Source organism: Ictidomys tridecemlineatus, chromosome 13, assembly GCF_052094955.1.
Source record: "Ictidomys tridecemlineatus isolate mIctTri1 chromosome 13, mIctTri1.hap1, whole genome shotgun sequence".
Lineage (NCBI taxonomy): Eukaryota > Metazoa > Chordata > Mammalia > Rodentia > Sciuridae > Ictidomys > Ictidomys tridecemlineatus.
The window spans coordinates 92,679,782-92,698,802 of NC_135489.1; the positions used below are offsets into that span (position 1 = coordinate 92,679,782).

Consider the following 19,021-nt stretch of genomic DNA (forward strand, 5'->3'; position numbering starts at 1 on the left):
CCCACCCAAAACCTCTATTTACAAAGATGGCCTGTGGCCATTCTGAGATTCGGAGGGCCACAGCCAGCACCTCGGTGGCAGGCAGCCTGTCCCTGCGGGGCCTCCTCACCTGGGGTTTCCGCCGTGGTCAGAGTCCTCGTCACCCAGGAAGTCGTCACAGTCATGCAGACTTGCTGGCAAAGAGATGAGGCACAGTTACGGGGGTGGGGCGAGGTGGCCAGTGAGCCGCAGGATGGACCTCCTCCATGTCCACCCGGGCCAGTGTCCCCGGGGAGGGCGCTGGGGGAGGGGCTGGGAAGGGTTCACCCGCGAGGACCCACTTCCTCTAATAGGCAGGTGGAGATACCGAGAGGACGCCAGGGCCCTACCATGCCCGCCTCTTAGGACACAAAGTGTCCCACGTCCTGCTCTCTCCACATAGAGCCTGGCAGAGTGACAGTGTCACCCCACTTCAGACAAGAGGAAGCAAGGTCAGGGAGGGGCGTGACAGGGCCCAGCCACAAGGCTACCAAGTGGGCGGAGTGGGGCTTGGCGCTCAGTCTGGGCCGCGCCCCACGTTCACCACCGTGTCAAACTGCGCTCTGATGCCCGGCCTGTGACCCAGAAACCTCTCCTGTCCCAATTCACCCCAGGAAAGAACCAGCCTGGCCCAGGAAAGACGGACACAGGGCAGATCCACACAGGGCTATCCCCAGGAAGGCGGGTAGCCACCACACGGCCAAAAGGCAGGGCACTATGGAAAAGGGTGACAACTCCTTCCAGTGACCCGCGAGTGCCCACAGGCGCCTGGGGAGGCGACGACAGAGCCGAGGCCAGTCGCCCTGGGCAGGCCCTTCCTGTAATCCAAACCGGACACTCACTGGCCAGCTCCACAGGTGAGCCAGGTGAGGCTCAGAGGCACACTACGGGTCCCCAAGGTGGCAGAACAGTGGCACACCCAGGACTTGCCATCTCAATAACAGAGCCTCACCAAGGGGCGCGTCCACCTGCTGACAACCCGCGGCCTGGTCTGTGCACCAACCACTCACAAGAGACTTACCTCTGCTGGATGGACGTCCCTCTTCCACTCAAAATATTTTGTGTCTTTTAAAATAACAGCATTATGGACACACAAGGGAAAAACAGATCCGGAGCCGCCACAACCTGCTACAAAATCCATCTCTGCCTGACGCCTAGAGACAATTCCCTAAAATTCACGGCAAATTTATCTGAAGCTGCGTGCTACACAGTAGGACAGCCTGCCACCCGACACGCCTCAGGGGACACTGTAGGGGGACAAGCAGATAAGGAGCTCTGCACAGAGGACAGAGCCACTTGCTGCCCCACCCTGGGGAGCAAAGTGCGGGAGTCTGGAGGGGCAGGGAGACAGGTTTGCGAGATTTTCACTTTGAAAATCTGTGTCCCAGTGTGAAGCCAAGCCCAGTCCTTGGGGAGCAGAACAGGACTCGGGAGGGTCCCCAGTTCCGACACAACCTCTATGAGGTGGGGGCTCTGGGTCTTAGGATCCTGCGCAGCGAGGGACCACGAGGAGGGAAGTGGGGAAATGGCATCCGGGGTGCCAGGTCAGGCGTGGGGGGCTCAGGACCACTCCTGCCCAGCCCTAGAAGCTCCTATGAGGGGGCCTCCGCCTGCGCCCCACACCCCGGATGTCCCGGTCTCCTGGAAGGGGAGGGTGCGTGCAGTGACTGTGCGGGAGCCCCCACTTGTCTTACTCCTGTGTCCCTGGAAGTCTAAGTCCCCCCAAGCACACCCCTTGGCACCTTAAGGTCTGACTGTGTCTGGGGACGCTGCGGAACGATGGGGCTAAGGAAACAGAGGCGACTGGGTAGGACCAAGTCCAGCCTGGCGAGGGCTTCTACAGACGAGGACAGAGACATCAGGGACAGGGAGGCAGAGGAGGCCCATGAGAGGGCCCAGCTAGGTGGTGGCCTCGGGACAGACCCAGCCTGCCACACCCTGATCTTGGGAGAGAGGATATTCTGGACTCCATCTCGGCTGTGGAGCTGTTTTGGTGGCCCTGACAAACCCACACAGAAGGGTACACCTGCTTTATATTCCAACACCGGCTACCCTGACAGAATGCTCAGTAAGTGAAGAAACCGGAAGCCTCTTTGGTTAATACTTTTAATTACACGATTGTAATTGTACAATTTCCACTATTCAGTGTTTCGTATAAAACCAGTTCCAATACACAAGATTTTCAAATGCAACAGTATGTATCAAAGCACATATATATGCAAAGTTTACAGGCCATTATGAAGCTGTATCTTAAAAATACCGTCAGGAAAATACACATTCAACCAGTTCTCTCAGCTTTAAAAAATATGATTAGAAATATACATTTTAATAAAAAAAATCAAAACAATGATTGCTCAAATACTGATTAATCAGTTACATTTTAAAACTTTTAATAATCTGTACATGAGTGCACATTAGATAAAAGTCTGCAAATAATTAATATAAATCTGCAGTACTCTCTACGGGTGATAAGGAGGTAACGTCCTACACAGTATGGGCGAATGTCCAGTCTTTTAGACACGTCCCTAGTATTTCCACTTAGAGGCGGGGGGAAATGGAGGAGCAGCGAGGGCCTCACCAGGACATCTCAGTTGCTAAGAACGATTCGGAAAATCCCATGTTTTTAAGGTGGAAGTTTGATGAGCATTGCTTTTTAAATGCACTAAGGGAAGAGAACAGGGAGAGAGAGCAGCAGCTGGGTCCTTCTAGAACACTTCAGGTAAGCACGCTGCTCACCTATCACAGAGGGCCACTCGACAGCGGGGAGAAGGCTCCAGAACTCCTGGCACAGGGCACCCGGAGCACCCGCAGCCCCCGTGGCCTGCAGGCCCACACTGTGCCCCAGGGCAGGCACCAGGGCCTCAGGGGGACACTGGGAAGGCCTCAGGAGACGAGTCTGGGCCTGAGCCAAGAGGTAGAAACCACCCCGGGACGAGGCAACGGGTGGGTGGGGCAGATGGGGGGAGTGAAAGGCTCAAGCTCATAACCAGAAAAGTCTCGAGACAAGTAAAGCTGCCACGCTGGGCAAGTAAGGCCACCTTTGAACGAGGCACGGCTCACCAGGACTCTGTCCCCTGCAGGGAGCAGGGTTCGAGTCTGTCTTGGCATTCCATGGGTCTGTCCACACTTCCAGGAGCCCAGTTGTGTAGACACTGCTCCCAGGGTCTTTCCCCGACTCTTGATGATCTGAGTCAAGGGACCTATAAATATTTGTTTCTGATTTTACTTTCCCTGGAAGTGGGCTTGGTGTGCTTCAAAGCTATTTAAGGCTGGCTCGTTGCTCAGCCTGACGAGCACTGCCTCATCTTCCACAGCCACAGGGTCTTCAGCAGGACCCCCAAGCTGGAGGCCCAGAAGATGCGGGTGTTTTGTGGTTTCGGGTGGGACGGGGTCTGCTCTTATTCACAGCAGGAAAAACTTTGAGTGTCAGACCCAGAGACTTCTGGATCCTACCCGTGTCCCCGTAAGCTTAGTGATGTTTCTGTGAGCTCCTTCTTGGGCCCTGGCCCTGCTTCTCTGGACACCCCAAGGAACGTGTCTTCCAAAGCAGCCTCAGACTCATTTCAGTGAGCTAGTGACACAGGGATGTTTGGCAAGAGCCACAGTGATAGCGATTTTAGCTGGAGAGCTGCGAGGCCGACACGAGAAGGCGACTTAGAGGAAAGCACTGTGGTCACCAAAGGCTTTGGCCCAAACCCAGCTGGCTTGCCCACACGAGGGGCCAGCTTGGTAGGAGCATGTGGGTAGACGCATGCTCATTCTGGTGCAGGAGAGAGCCCGATTCAGATGGGCATGTGGCTAGTTGGGGAGGAGGTGGCTCTGGCAAGGTGTCCCTGAGACACTGCAGCCCACTCCTGGCGTGCTCAGCCTGGCCTCAGCCCACAGATGCTCCTCCTCCCAGCCAGCTCCTGGGCCTATCTGCCTCCAGGCACAGAAAGCCACTGCTTTCCTGTGACTAGTCCCTAAGGTTTAGAAGCTGGCCTGACAGGACTGGGTGTGGAAATCCTGGCACCCTGCCTTTGCCCTCAGTGCCTGTCCAGGCCACGCTGCTCTCTAAGGCAGAAATCCTGCAACAGGCACGGCCACCTCTCGATGACTTCATCCTGTCCCACGTCCCACTCATGGGCAAGGCCGCTCTGTGGGATCCCGCCCCCATACATTCATCTGGTCTTTGGAGGAAGGTGGTGCCCGGAGCCGCCTTCCAACAGCGCCCTCTCCAGACTAGCCAGGAAAGCGTGGCCACCACGGAGGAAAAGCGCTTGCTCCTCAGGGAAGGTGCTTGCAAAATGTTCTTGAATCACGGGCCCTGTTTTTTTAAGCAGCAGATAAACTGCGTGACTGCTGTGGTCACAGCCACCAGCGGTGGTGCTCCAGGAGGTGAGGGGACAAGGCACAGTTACTGTTGGACTCCCTGACCAGAGGCATCGGTAGGGGCTCACTGCCAACTACTGAAGCCCCAAGCAACGCCTGTCAGCCAGGGGGTAGCCTCGGCCCAATGGCTGAGGAGGAAAGCCCACGCGGTTCAGAAAGACTCTGAAAACCTGTTGACAGTTTTCTTTTTAAAGCCACCACAATGTGAGATGGCTGTTTCCTGGGACAAAGCCCCACTATGTGTGCATGTGCGTGTGCATGTGCATGTGTGTGCATGTGCGTGCGTGTGGGATTGTTTCTTCATGTCTAGAGGAAAACACTACTTTACTGCCTGGCTGGGCCATACAGGAGCGCAGAGCCTTCCACTTCTTCAGTCCCTAAATGATATCAGAAAGGAAGGACCCACCATCGCCTTCCAACTCGGAAACCAGCTTCTCCTCCTGAGCCGACTAAAGCTTCCATTCCAATTCTCTGGCAAGCCTGAGGTGGCCCAAGTACCTCGGGGTGAGACAGCGTGCGACAGTGTGCAGGTGTGGCTTTCACAGGTTCTAGTAATAAAGCACTCTTTGGTGGAAGACAAGCAGCTTGGGTACTTCACAGAGGGAACGTCACAACAGTATGTCAAAGGGAAAGGGAGGACAGGGAACTGAACAGCATCCCGTGTGGAAAGGACCACGCAGGCGCCTGCGGGGCCGCGGGGCAGGAGAAGACCAAGGCATTAAGGTGCACCCTCAGATGCTCCGCTCTCCTGAAGGCCAGCAGCCAAGGGGACTGTGGTCATGGGGACACAGGCCACACACACCGGGCAGCTCTCTGGACGGCAGAGGCGGCGACTGACACCTGAGCTGGGGTTACAACAGTGTTCTGTGGTTTAACTCGAGACAATGCTAGAGAAGGGAGAGCCGGGCCCTTGGCGCCGCCGCCCGCACCCCGGGCTCAGTGGCACCAGACGCCGGTGGGTCTTTCCTTCTCTGAACGAGCTTCTTGGGTGGAAAGCGGCTAAGGCGTCTGCAGTTTCTTTTGTTCTCAAAGAAATTGTGCTACGTCTTGTTGGAGTTTTGTGTTCCCAGAGTCTCCGGCACTTCTGGTCACGGGTTTTTAACTTAACGCAAGACTGTTTTAGTCCTTGACAGAGAGGGACTGGGGAGAAAGAAGAACAAAGAAGAAGAAAAGGGTTTTACCGTGAGGTTTTAAGTGTCCCAGAGGCAGTCACCAAGGACGAGGGGGGCAGCGCAATGAAAGGATCGACATGCGGAGGAGAGCAGGCTTCAGGTGCGTTTGAATGACAGACGCTTTGGAAGGGACAGCACCCCACAATGACAAAGTACAGACAGAGAGGAGGAGGGCCGAGCGGAAAAGGGCTCAATTCTGAAAAAAAAAAAAAGTTTTAAAAATAAAAACAATAAATAAAAATGAACGGAGGTGGGAGGGCAGGGGTGGCAGAGCGAGGTGAGTACCATACTGCCACCAAGGGCACTGGCTGCAGAGCTCTCCTTGTCCTTCCTTCCCTCTGGGGAACGCGGCTGCGAGGAAGGCGGAAAGAAGGAAAGACGAGGAGGTTACTGCAGAGGCCATCAACTGGTCCCAGGCACCACACGCCATTCCCAGCTCCGCAGGGCCCATTGGGCACATCTGTGACGGGATGGCCCAGCAGGGCAGTGGAGCACACCCAAGGACCCCGTCCTGCTTGATGATGACCCTCCTGGATCCTCACCCCCCTCTCCCAGCCCCACCATGCGCTCGTCTCTCTTCCAACTCAGGCACAACTTGCGGAGAAAAGCAAAAGCGAGAGTCACAGGAAGGCTCCCTGTCTGGAGGAGGCCTCACTCGGATGCCCCTGCTGCGTCCCCTTCCGAGAGCCCAGAGTAAAAAGGTCCTGGTCACCTGGTGGAGGCAAGTGGGAAACAGCTGGAATTTTAAAGGGTCGTGAATTCACGTTTGGAAAGACCGGAGAGAACTTCCTGGGACCCTGCAGGTCTGGGTCAACCCCAGTGGCCACAGGCCACCAGACAGGCCTCCCATCTGCGACTTCTGAATCCAGATCAGCCACAGGCAGGACAGAGGGGACTTTGCAAAAGGACTGAGGAAGTCGAAGAAGCCAAGGTCACAGCCCTCAGCCGTGGGGGCTGGAGAAGGATCCCCAGCATCCCTCCCCCCACCACGGGAACCACCGGGAACAAAGCAGCCCAAGGCCACGGGCAGCAAAACGGTGGTTCCCAAAGACGCCACTCACAATGAAAGAGTCACTTGTCCAAGAGATTCCTTAGAACATGGGATGGAGAGTTAAAAATAAGACTGCCCAAAAGAACAGGCAGGGGCTTCCAGAAAGGGGCGCTCAGTGGGAGAGCGGGGTGAAGACAGGACCGGAGCACAGGCCAGCAGGCTCCAGAGGGACACGGTACACGACGCGCCTCCAGACAGCTCACGGGAACCCAAGAACGGGAGGAACAGGCCGATTTTCCACCGCGCTTTCTAGTTCTTAAGAGAGAAATGTCAGGCGGTCCCGTGGCTCAGCCGGAAGTGGGAGGAGCAGCCCACGGATTCTGCTTTTGGACCTGAGAAAGGGAAGGAGGCGTCACAGAGTCTCACGGGCACTGAGGGCCACTGCTCTCAGTCACCAGGCCACACGCCCTCTGCGTCTGCTGTGCCTGGGCCACTGCATTGCGCGTGGCTCAGGTTTAGCATGGTGTGTCCAAAGGGACACGTGACAGAATGATCACCTGCCAGGACAAACATGGAGGCGTCTCTTTCCCAATAACTTAGCACAACATTCCCGTCCCCACCGGCTACCCAGTAAGCTCGCTGAACAGGTTTGGAAAAAAGTTCTCCAAGGCTGAAGACCCCCTCAGCCGATGGCCCAAATGAGGAGAGCCATGAGGAGAGCCAATCCAGCGTGAAGTGACATCCGACAGCCCCCGCCCCCGCCCGGTCCTGGAGCCTGGAGGAGCAGACGCGTAAAGGATCCCTGGAGCTCCTGCGCCCCAAGATGGGGTCGAGGGAGGAGGCGGGCGGGGCCTGCAAGACAGAGGACCTGCACAGGGAGGGATGGCACGGCAGTCTGCCTGTGCCCGGAGGGGACAAGGGACGCCTGTGGAAAGGGTCCTGATTTTAAGATACTCTGCTGAAAGGAAAGACTTCAGCCCCGTCCCGGGAGGACTTGCCGGTCTAGCCCACACTTCTCCTCCCCGAGTCAGGCCACGCAGCAGGGCCATCGTTCCCGCTCTGTTCCTGTGCCACCCTCCAACCAAAAACAAGTACTCAGGATGACCCGGCCGGGGCCCTGGCTCCAGTGCTCCCAGAAGCAGTGTGGACGCTGCACCTGGTCTCTCTGTCTTTCTTCTGAAAACAGGTGAGATGAACAGAGGTGAAACCCCGACCCCGGGGAGGAGGTGGCTGAACAGAACCTGAAAACCCCACTCACTCGCTGTCTCACTCCTTGGCTTCTCTAAACAGCCCCCTCTGAAAGTGCATCTCAAAATTTAAAAGAAGTCTTTCTTGGTTTTTGGCACTGCCCCAAATTCCCGGAGCCTGCTCTGGGCCAGCTCACTGCTGAGCCTGGGTCTGAACTCCCCACGAGGACCCCCGAGCACCCTCTGCGGAGGCTCCCTGCATCAGAAGCCCTCTCTCCTGAGCAACATGAGCACAGGCCACCCAAGTGACATCAGAAAATCCTGACTCTGGTGCACGGCCCACCCTCCTTAAAGGAGCACGGCAGCACTCGGGCACGTGCAGCTCTGTGACTGGACTCTGTTCCTCCACAACCTAAAAAGGCACAACCCAGAAAAAGCAGAATTAAGTACCCAAGAAACGCGACGCTGTGATGGAAGCCCTGTGATACACCTGAGGAGGATGGTGTCCGTTCAGAGCATGTTGAGATTTACCATTTTAACTTCTGACGGTCTGCCTCACGTAAAAAGTGTCAGAATCAAAACACTCCCATTTCCTACCGTTTAGCATAGAAAAGTTGGAAAATAAGAAAATGAGCTGGCCTGGTGGCACAAGCCCGTGATCCTGGTGGCTCTGGAGGCTGAAGCAGGAGGATCATGAATTCAAAGCCAGCCTCAGCGGCCCCTGTTTCTAAACAAGATATTAAAAAGGGCTGGAGATGTGGTTCAGCGGCTGAGTGCACCTGGTTCAATCTCTGGTACCAAAAAAAAGGATAAAGAAGAAAACCACAGTCCCCAGCTGTTGTGTCAATCATACGTAAGAATGTTAGTGTCATGACACATCTTTCCTCTGGTCTTATTTCTCTAGACACAGAAATCCGTACATCTGCCAGTGTGGCTGTAGCTGTGCACCCCTCTTCCTACAGTATAACGTGCATACACAAAATCAGGGCAATATCTCAGGTTTTTTGTGTGTGGCCCTTTCCTTTTGCTTCTGGATCATTTACTCAGGTCACTGGATTTTCTTCAAAAACATGTCCGAAGCTTTGCCCATCATGGATCAGGCCCTAGGTTGCTCCCCAGCATCACCAAAACCAAAAATAAGTAAAAACACTGCTCTCAACTCCTTTGACCTGATGGGACAGCTTGGGTCATCTCCTCTTCCCTGCTGTTATAAATGACACTCTGACATCATGCTAAGGATGGAGTACCCAAATCTAACCTTCTGCCAGCAATTCTCTAAGCCTCCTGTCAAGTGGAATTGGTCGGTGAACACAGTGTGAATATTTGATACATTTCTCATGAAAAATTAAAAGCCCCCAAAATCATGAGTCAGTGCCCGACAATTCTCAAACACTCAAGCAGGGGCACTGTCACCTTCCCGTGTACATCGAGTAAGGAGTGGACATTTATAAAGGAGTCGGCCATGAGGAAAGGCGTCAGAACTGAGCCACTTCTTAGGTCACTAGCGCACACAAGTCCCAGACCAGGTCTGCTGCTCCTGGCACCCATCAGGGACCGACCAGCGCCACCAGGGAGCAGCGAAGAGAAGCAGGGAGACCGTGCGGACGCGTGACCTGGACACACGAGTGCCTGGTTCTGCTTCTCCACAGGCCGCCAATGGTCTCCGGTAAGAGACCTGTGTGACCACAGCACAAAACCAGAGCCGGGCAGTGGCAAAGGGGCCCCACCTCGCATGCCCGCGACAGCTGTGACCACATTACTAACGCGTCCCTCAAAGAGAACGTGTTTTCAGAATCCTTTCAGAATTCAACGTCCGTCTTTGGTCCATGATAAGTAAACAGGGACAGTGGCAAGTGGCTAGTGTGGTCCTAGGACAGGTCCACGTCCCAGTCAGGGCTTATATTTAAAGGAAGAGGTGATGAAAACTGGATCACAAATGGAGGACGAAGGAGCAGCACTGGATGTGGGCGTGGCCACGAGGACCGGCGGGCCTCGGGTCAGGAAGGGCCTCTGTACGGGCAGACACTGGCCACCAGCTGAACTGCAGCCAGTGCTCCAACAGTGGAGCTAGCAGACAGAAAGATGGTCAGTGGTCTAGCAGAATGGAAACTCCATTTAAAACTCTTCAGAACAACCACATTCTCAACTCTCCACAGCCCACATTCCGGGGGTAAGAATTTCCTGAGCCACAAAAGGAAACAAAAGCCTGCATTCAACCGCCCAGAACCTCACACGCCCCGGGTGAGTCCTCTCCCACTGCAGGGATCCTGCCCTCTGCCGTCTTCTGCCATCTTGAGAGCTAGGGCCTAAAAGAGCAATCTGGAAACCCGTGCTGGGAGCGGTTCCCAAGAACAAGATTCTTTTCTCACCTTTTAAAACTGCCTTTCCTCGCAGCAGATCGGGTGGTTCTTTTAGTAATGCCTGCACTGCCAGAAATGTCAGGTTCAGGTGTTCTACAGCTCTGAACACTGGACTGGAGAATTACTCTGAAAACAGTTGGAAAAAAATGAGATTATATTCACCGCAACGACTTTCAGACACTTTGACAGAGGAAGGCATTCGCGTCTTTAGTGCAAATTATTTTCTAGAGAATGATGAGATTGTCTATCAATACACTTGCCAAAAAAATACCCCAAAACACATTCTAACACCAAGCCTTTTTGAGATGAAGCATCTCCTTTCCCTTTGAAGGTTAAACAAAGATAACCAGGGTGCTCTGCTTTTGGAGAACAAATGCCAGGCATGATAACCGATTCCCACACGAAAGAACCCATCAAACGAATCTGTGAAGACAGACTCAGATTTCTAGTCATGGAAACAAGTCATAAACCCCAAATTCTGAAATATTTGAATATGATTTAGGAATAGCTACACAATACTCTGCTGATAACAGCTCAAAGTATGTGATGAACACAAATCAATAATTTCCTGTAACATTTCAAAGTTTTAAGATACTTTCAAGCAAAATTTGAGTTTTGTCTGGATTGTAACTGCTTACTAAATTTCTATGTACCATTAAAATGACAGTGAAATCATTTAAATGTCGTGAAACTTGCCTTAACTCTAAAAGACAAAACCTTCCTGCCATAGCAGACTGCCCAGGAGGCAAAGGCAAGAATCGGAAAGAAGAGCCGAGGTGACGGCCCAGAGCCCTGCTCACAGGGTTTGTTTTCATCTGCCTGAACTGTCACTGTGAAGATACCCAAGACTGCACAGGCACGTCCTCACTTCTGAGCTCACCACTGGAGAACTAAACAGCACCCACTCACTGATGCCTATCAACGTTTACTCATCTGAAAGAGAAAACACTGACTTGGAAAAGCTTTCTCCTCTCACGTTTGAGCCTCAGGGTGAGAACTGGTCAGGACCCAGCTTGCAAAGTGAAACAGCCACTAGGACCCACCGGAGCCTCCTGGGCCTCTGCCACCACCTCGATTAGCTAACGCCCAAAGCCAGGGCCTGACTGTGGCAGGATCAGCCAAACTAAAGCACAAGCGACGTTCGGTAACATGGGAACACCTCATGGCTCAAACAGCAGGTCTTCCTGAACACGGCACAGACTGGGACTGGTCTCTGCCAGGGGCCTCAAGCCCCCAGGGAAGAGGAGGCGGTCCTCCTGTGGCAGCGGCTGCCCTCGTCCCTGTAAGATGTCTCAGTCCCCTGAAGCAAGCCCTCCACCTCACAGAAAAATCAAACCCTGGATGAATCAGCCAACGCTTGGTCCAGCTTCTCCTAAGGTCTCGTCACTGGGAATACAGAGTGATCTAACAAGACAGAAACGCCGCACGCAGGATCTCATGTGGTCAAGTTCTTGAGGCACGGACTGCCTGGATTCTGAGCTCCGCTCCCGAGGAACGGGACAAGCTCATGACATTTATGGGGTACACTGTGACACTTCGACACACATTTGTGACACGTAGCCATCGGATCAGGGCCATGGCCTCACCCTTGCCTCGCACACATGTCAAAACCCTTGCTCCAAGCTATTCTGAAATAATTACCAACCACTGTTACCACACACTGGGCTACGAACGCTACTCCTCCTGGCCGACTGCTAACTTCTCTCTGGTGACATAAGGTGAGGAAGAGACTCTTACCCGTCTCTGTGAAGGATCTGACTCGGGATTCTGCATAAAGAAAAACAGCACAAGCCAGATGCAGTTCTGCACACCTGCGATCCCAGCTACTTGGGCAGCTGAGGCAGGAGGATTGCAAGTTTGAGGCCAAAACTGAAAAAGGAAAAATGAAACTCAACTGTCACCTCCTAACTCCTTCTGAGGTCCAGGTCCAGCGGGGTGGCCGCTCTCACCAGTCCCCCAAGCCACTTGTCAGGTGGAGAGAATGGGGGTCCTGCTGGCTTCTCTGAAACACCACACCTCATTGTTCCCAAATCTCAGGGATTCTAATAATCAAAGGCCTAGACATTTCCATACCGTAAAATCATTAATACGAAAAAACCACCCAAGAGCCTGTACATTGCCTGCTGAGGAAGCCTGAGCTCTGACTCCTTCGTCTTTACTGAAAGGTTAAAATACTACTGAAAACAAAGCTCGGGCTCCGCTGGGAAGTATTTCTTAGGATTAGAAAATGCCTTTAAAAAGTACTTATTTCCCTGTAAAATGTGCATAAGTTGATATGAAATATCACACCAGTAGATAACGATTTCTGTGAAATACTGAAACTAAGAAGAGCAGGGCAGACACTCGGGGTGCAGTTGCTGCACCGGGCAGACCCACCATCTGTGCTCCTACTGCGTGCTCGGCACACCTGCAGGCAGGCACCAAAGTGGGAAAGCCCCACCGCGCGCTGAAGTCTTCCAGAGGTGCCCAGAGGTGAGACCCAGGCCAGCTGAAGGCTCTGGAGCCACATTCAGCACAGATCTTCCTCCCTCCCATCCTCCCTGAGGGGTTCCCCAGCCCCACTCCCCTCTGCCTCAGGCCACGTCCACTCTTCACATGGCAGCATTTCTGGGCCCGCAGGACCCTCGGATGTGGGCACAGGGACACCCGCACCACAAGGCACAGAGCAAAGCAAAATGCTGAAAAGCCACGCGTCTTGCCTGTCAGGCCAGCGAGGGCCTGGGCCTCCAGGGCCATGGAAGCCCATTGAGGGCGCCACGCACCTGTCCCTGGGCAGCCCTGAGGTGGGGTCTGGAACGAGGACCCTAAGACACCTTTCCCAGGACCCGAGGCTGCCACAGGAACGGGATGTGCTGCTCCGGACAGTGCTTCTCAGCACGGCCAACCCACCAGGCCAGGCTCCTTCACCTGCCCACAGATGATGACCTGGAGTGGTCGCCTTCCAGAGCAAAGACCCTCTGAAACAAGCAAGGGGAGGCAGTGACCACGGGGGTAGGACCTGTTCAGTCACTGGCACTACGGACAGCTCCTGGCTTCCGGGCACTCCCAGTTAAAAGGCCAACCTGGACACTGAGCTCGGGTGTGGGGCGCAACGCCGACCCCGGGGTCAGGTGTCTCCGAGCCAGCTGGGAAAAGCCGGCAGCAAGGGACCCTGGGAGTGAGGTGCCCAAGCACCAACTCCCCGACTGGAGCTCCGTGGCCACCTGGACAGTCTGAGGTCAAGGAAGCGCCCAGGCTCCTGCGCACGTGGACCTCAGAGCTCACTGAAGGAGGGAAGGAGCCGCACCCAGAAGACCACGGACGTCAGAGACCGCCAGGGTGAAGAGACGCCAGGAGCTAAGGACACTCAAGAAAGTGCCCTGAGAAAGGACAGGCAGAGGGGTTTCCTTCTCAGGATGCAAAGAGCATAATCTGCTTCATTTTTCAGTCTCTCTTGTCCATGTGAAAACACTCACTGAAACCACAAGGCACCCAGTTGGCGGCCGTGGAATTTGACTTTGGAAGAGATCCTAGAAGGAACTCTCTGTAATTTCCAACTCCAAGATGGGACCAGAAAGCATTTCTGAAATATGAGTGAACGAAAAAATTTTAGAAAATAAAGAATGTAGGGTGACCAGCCTCAGGGTCACCGGTCTTGATTCAGTGGCGTCCCACCGACACTTCTCACCACATTCTCCTGCACAGAGCAAGTGTCTCCACTCATTTCAAGGATGAGGGGTCTCAGGAGAATGAAGACATTCTGGTTATTTTTGGGAAAGGAGAAGAGCGGAGCCCAGAGACGCCGGAGGGGATGCAGACACAAGCACCCAGCCTCTTGCCTTCTATGTCCTTTAAGTCAAGGTCAACAGCTCTGCCCACTGCGCTCCCTACAGAGGAGGAGGAAGGAGACGGAAGACTCTGGAGAGCCACTGTGTGATGGCAGGGGCCGGTCACAGGCGCCACAAGCCCACAAAATCACCCTGCTGCTGGAAGCAGACCAGAGGGAGAGGATTCTTTTTTTGCCACGTCAGTGAGGACATGCTCAAGGTACAGAGAACGAGAGGGGGGCAGCAGAGGCGACCGACTGGAACCCCCGCTGGCCCCAGCGAGACGCTCCTGACAGGAAGCAGGAACAGGTGAAAATGCCTGCGTTAACAAGTGGCCACTTCAGAACACCAGGGGAGAGTTCAGTGCAACTTAGAAACAGGCCGTGTTAGGTTTCAGATCCTGCGTGAAAGGAGCAGCGAAGCCCTCCCTCCTTGCCAGCAGCCCCGGCACTGGGAAGAACCTGTGGATGGGGCAGACCCAGCAAGCAGCAGAGCCGGCATGGAGGACGGCATGCATGGCAGAACCACGCCGCAGGCCAGCAGAGAGCCAGAGAGAAGGAGCGGGACTTACAGCAGCCACCTGTCAAAGGGTCCCGCTGGCTACTGTGCTCTGAGACCCTCGAGACAGAAGAGGAGGACGGGAAGAATGTAGTCACACACAATCCACCAGACGGCCACACCACACAGGGCCGAGGTCAGCACAGCTAGGGGGCATCTGGAAAGGGGCGAAGGGAAAGACAGGTGTTCACTGGGGGACGCCACAGTCGTCACGTAGGAAACAAACAAATTAATCCATCGAGCCTTATGGGAACCGCAGACACCCTGACGGGGCAGGAGCAGCAAACGGGACGAAAAGGGCCAAACGGATCTTAACCTTCTGCATGGAGGAAGAGACATCGTCTTCAGCAAAACAGATTCGACACCTGGAAACTGTTGGAGAAAGGGAGGGGCTGCAGGGAACCCGACTCTGCGGGCAGGGCATGCTCCCCAACCGGCGGGCGCCCTGTCCGCTGTCCACCTGATGTAGAGCTGCCCTCGGCCCTGATCAGAGGCTCGGGCAAATCTACGCTCATTTTAGAATCAGGGTAAGCAAAAGGGACAGGCTACTGCAACTGGCTAAATGCTGCGCTTTGAAAAGGCACCACCACACTTTCTACCTCTCACAGAACAAAGGGCCAGACTCAGTCTCTAGTTAAGTGACCGCCCACACTGACGTAACTCACGACCTAGACCGCTCACAGTTAAACGCACAATAAAGCGGACCACAGCGGTGGGAGCTGGGCCTAGACTACCTGACCAGCTCACAGGAGGCACAGCTGCCGATGGACACAGCTCTGACGCCCACTCATCCAGGAGTTGGGGCAAACTCTACAGGGGCAGCTGGCCCTGAGCCACACCCCACCCAGGGCAGCGGACAGCACACTGCATGCTCTGGTCTGTCTCCCCACGCAGGCCAGGTCGGCTTGCGCTGGCTGCTTCCCGTCCACAGGTCCTGGGAACCTCCCCACACCTGGAAGGACAGTAGCTCCCTCCAACAGGGAGCTACCACTTCCACAGGGTCCCCTGGACACACATGTGACCAGACACAAAGGGTTCTATGGAGCATGTGCTGTGTGCAGAGAACTGGGCTGAGTGAGTCAGAAGTGCCTGGCTCGCCTCATGGCCACCTCTTCTCTTGACCTTGTCATCGTGGTCATTAAAAGCTCTGTGCCAAGGAAGGGGACCATAGCAAACGGAGAACCTAAAATAAAACCTAACTTGTCCCAAGTCATACTTACGTCATTTTGTTGGTGCTTCCTGCAAAACAGTGAATCTAATAATCAAGGGTTAAAATGACATAAGACCACATTAGCATACAGACAGAGCACCTGGGAACCCTGGAGACCCCACCCATCCCCACCTGCACCTGCAGCTGTTACCCTGAAACCCTGGCGAACCCCGCGCATAGGAAAGCCAAGCAGCCTGGCTGAGTTTTAAAAGCCACCCCCTCAATCACCACAGAGAACCTATTGCCCAGCAGGTCAATGTCTTGCTGCGTGGTTTCTATCTCCACCCAAGTCATGTCTGGGACAGGTTCTGAGGCAGGGGCCCGTTTACCATTTCTAGTAACCTCACTGCTCCCCAGATATGGGCCTCTCTAAAGGAATAGTATTTGACGTGCTTTCTCCTAGAGTCCCCAGGACTCGTCTGTTTCTCACCAAGCGTTCCTTCCTGCAGGTATGTCCACATGACTAAGGACCAGTACCCAGGCAAAGTGACTCCCCGGCACGAACAGTTGAGTCAAGCCCAAACTGGGGGATAGCATTTCTCTACCCAGGCTATGGCTCAACACTGGGGTGGGGTGGGGCATTTCTAAAATACCAACAAAGACCTGGGAGGGAAAAAAGGTAAGAAAGCTAACCTCTCCCAGGGCCAGAAGGGCCACAAACAGAGCAAAAGATGTTGATGAGAAATGCAAAAGGGTCTGAGAAGTGGAGGAGGGCAAACCAAAAGGCAGTAAAGGGCCAGGAAGGTGATTCACTGTGTCACTTAAAAGCCCCCAGGGACTAATTAAGAGATTAAAGGGAAAAAAACAAAATGCTCAAATTTTTCTAAAGCGTGGACTACAAATTTGTGAACTCCTAAGCCAGGAGGGGGGGAGTGGGTCTGGTCTGGTCTGCAGCTCCCAGTTACAAGGCAGACCCCCCAGCAGCACCACCTCTGCTTGGGTGGGTTTGCTCTTACCATTGCACCAGGAAGGCCAGCCGAGCCACACCCTGACGCTGCGGAGAAGGCGGACCGCCATCCAGGCCTGCTCTCAGTGGCTAACGTGGCTCTGCTGCCCTGGCCCGACCCTGCAGCCTCTCCCGTGAGAGATTCCCAGAGCCTCCAGAGATGCAGGAAGTTTCTTCCTTCAAGTGGGCTTTGAATAGAACCCATTTTCCTACCACCTTCACTCTGGATATCTGCAGCCAGCAAGCAGGGAGTCCAGGTAACCATACGATCATTCGCCAAAACATTCCAGCTGACTTTCCATCCCGTTCCTCGAAGGTCGGGTGAAAAGAAAGACATCCAGGGTCACCTGCAGGTTCCCCGGCTAGTTAAAATCTGAACACCAGTTTCAGTTGGGCACAGTGGCCCACGCCTGCAATCCCAGCAGCTCAGGAGGCTGAGGCAGGAGGACCTCAAGTCCACAACCAGCCTCTGCAACTTAGCAGGCCCTGTCTCAAAATTAAAGAATAAAAAGGGCTGGGGACGTGGCTCAGTACTGAAGGGGGAAAAAAAAACTTACCATTTACAAATTTTATAATCTCAACTTTCCCAGAACTGAGCACCAAGTGATTGGAACTCTAGAAAACATACCCCTGAAGGCCGTGCAGAGGGCGACTAAAGGACATCTCCTACAGGGCCCTACTTAGTGGAAACTTTACCAAGAAGCATCTAAGCCGGGTGCAGTGGTGTACACTTGTAATCCCAGCGGCTCGGGAGGCTAAGACAGGAGGATCATGAGTTCAAAGCCAGCCTCAGCAAAAACTAGGCCCTAAGCAACTCAGGGAGACCCTGACTCTAAGTAAAATACAAAATAGGGCTGGGGAGGTGGCTCAGTGGTCCACTGCCCCTGAGTTCAATCCCTGGTAACCAAACAAACTAATCAATAAAAATTAAACCATGTTAACAAAGAAAAAGAAGAAGAATCTAGTCCAATCCTAACCCTGAGGGCAGTGACCTATTAAGAAATAAAGGGCTAGTGCAGATTCTTTTTTGTTTTGTTACCAAGGATTAAACCCAGGGGTGCTTAACCACTGAGCCACAAGTTGCTTCGGGCCTCACTACGTTGCTGAGCCTGTGATCCTACTGCCTCAGCCTCCAGAGTCAAGCCTCGCCACTGAGATTACAGGCATGTGCCACCTCACCTGCCATGCTGCAGATCCTCAAAGAACAAAACAGAAACTTTGGACACAGCCAAAAGCGTCAGTTTTCTAGAGCCTGCAATTCACAGGATGGTCAGCAGCCTAAGCGCATCTGCAACAGGGGAGCCTGCTGGGGGGGCAGATTCTCTAAAGCTACATACAGCCCCGCCCCCCCCAGTACAGTCGCATTATGAGGAGCTCCCCAGGAACTCAAGGGCACTGAAGAGTCTCAGAGGCTGCTCGGGCCTCCTCCCTACCCTTCCCCATCACGTCTAATTCCAGGACGATGATTTTCTAAACAAAAACAAGTACTAAGGCCTCAGATAAAAAAAGTTTATGAATCCCAGCGGCTTGGGAGGTTGAGGCAGGAGGATCATGAGTTCAAAGCCAGCCTCAGCAAAGGCAAGGCGCTAAGCAACTCAGTGAGACTCTGTCTCTAAATAAAATAGAAAAAAGGCTGGGGACGTGGCTCAGTGGTTGAGTGCCCCTGAGTTCAATCCCTGGTACCCCTCCCGCCCAACAAAGTTCAATGAGTTGGGCATGTGGAGGCATGGAGGAGGGCGGCTGGAGTCCAGGAGTTCACGGCCCACCTCGCCACACAGCAAAACCCCGTTCCAAAAAAATAAAGAAAAAATTAATAAGATCAAATCAAAGGCCTTGAATCTGAAGTGTATCCCACAGTGCACTCCACTTTATCTACTCACAGGACACGCACCTCACGAAAGGCACGCTGTGCAGGGCCTACCTGACGTCAGCACCACTCACAAGGCACTCTGGATGGAAGACCTGATTCTCCGCTTGGGGTGTGTAAGATCTTCCTGGGGAGCCTGGTGTGTAATGTGACCTCGGCACCTGAATCTAGGGGTGGCACCACTGGACCACTTTTAATTAAAAAGAAAGCCTGTCCCGGCTCACGTCAATGATTTGTTAAGCTGTCAGCTCCTCACCACGTTACAGGATGTTTCCTAAATAAATGACTTGCTCCTCATGACGAAGGCCAGAAACCTGTTGGCCCACAGTGAAGGGAGGTCACTAGGAGGAAGGGACCCAAGTCCGGGGGACACTCGCGGAGAAAACCTAGGAAAAGTACGATGACCCTCCACACCATCCAACAGCCCAGGATGGCCGTGAGCTTGACTCCAAGCCAGCGACGTGCAGAGAAGCCACACGGGGACACACCCTCCACGGTGGCACTTCCTAGTCTCACGTGCTGTCTCTGCAGCAAT

The 19,021-nt window shown here is 54.0% G+C and overlaps 1 protein-coding gene across 20 annotated transcripts in view; it reads right to left on the minus strand.

The window, feature by feature from the left end:
• The window catches only part of Cdc14b (cell division cycle 14B), a 109,928-nt gene that overhangs the window by 11,368 nt on the left and 79,539 nt on the right, over positions 1-19,021 (minus strand). For 7 of the 20 annotated variants that reach the window (XM_078030565.1, XM_078030558.1, XM_078030566.1 and 4 more), the window contains 3 exons: positions 10,109-10,225; positions 5,847-5,912; positions 2,111-5,529 (listed from right to left, as the gene is read on the minus strand). In XM_078030565.1, the coding sequence (XP_077886691.1) occupies positions 5,493-5,529; positions 5,847-5,912; positions 10,109-10,225 (220 nt within the window). In that variant the 3' untranslated portion in view covers positions 2,111-5,492. Of the gene's footprint in view, positions 1-109; positions 174-2,110; positions 5,530-5,846; positions 5,913-6,622; positions 6,945-10,108; positions 10,226-14,476; positions 14,621-19,021 lie in introns of those variants that run through there. The other 13 variants (XM_078030562.1, XM_078030559.1, XM_021723440.3 and 10 more) reach the window with 7 other exon arrangements.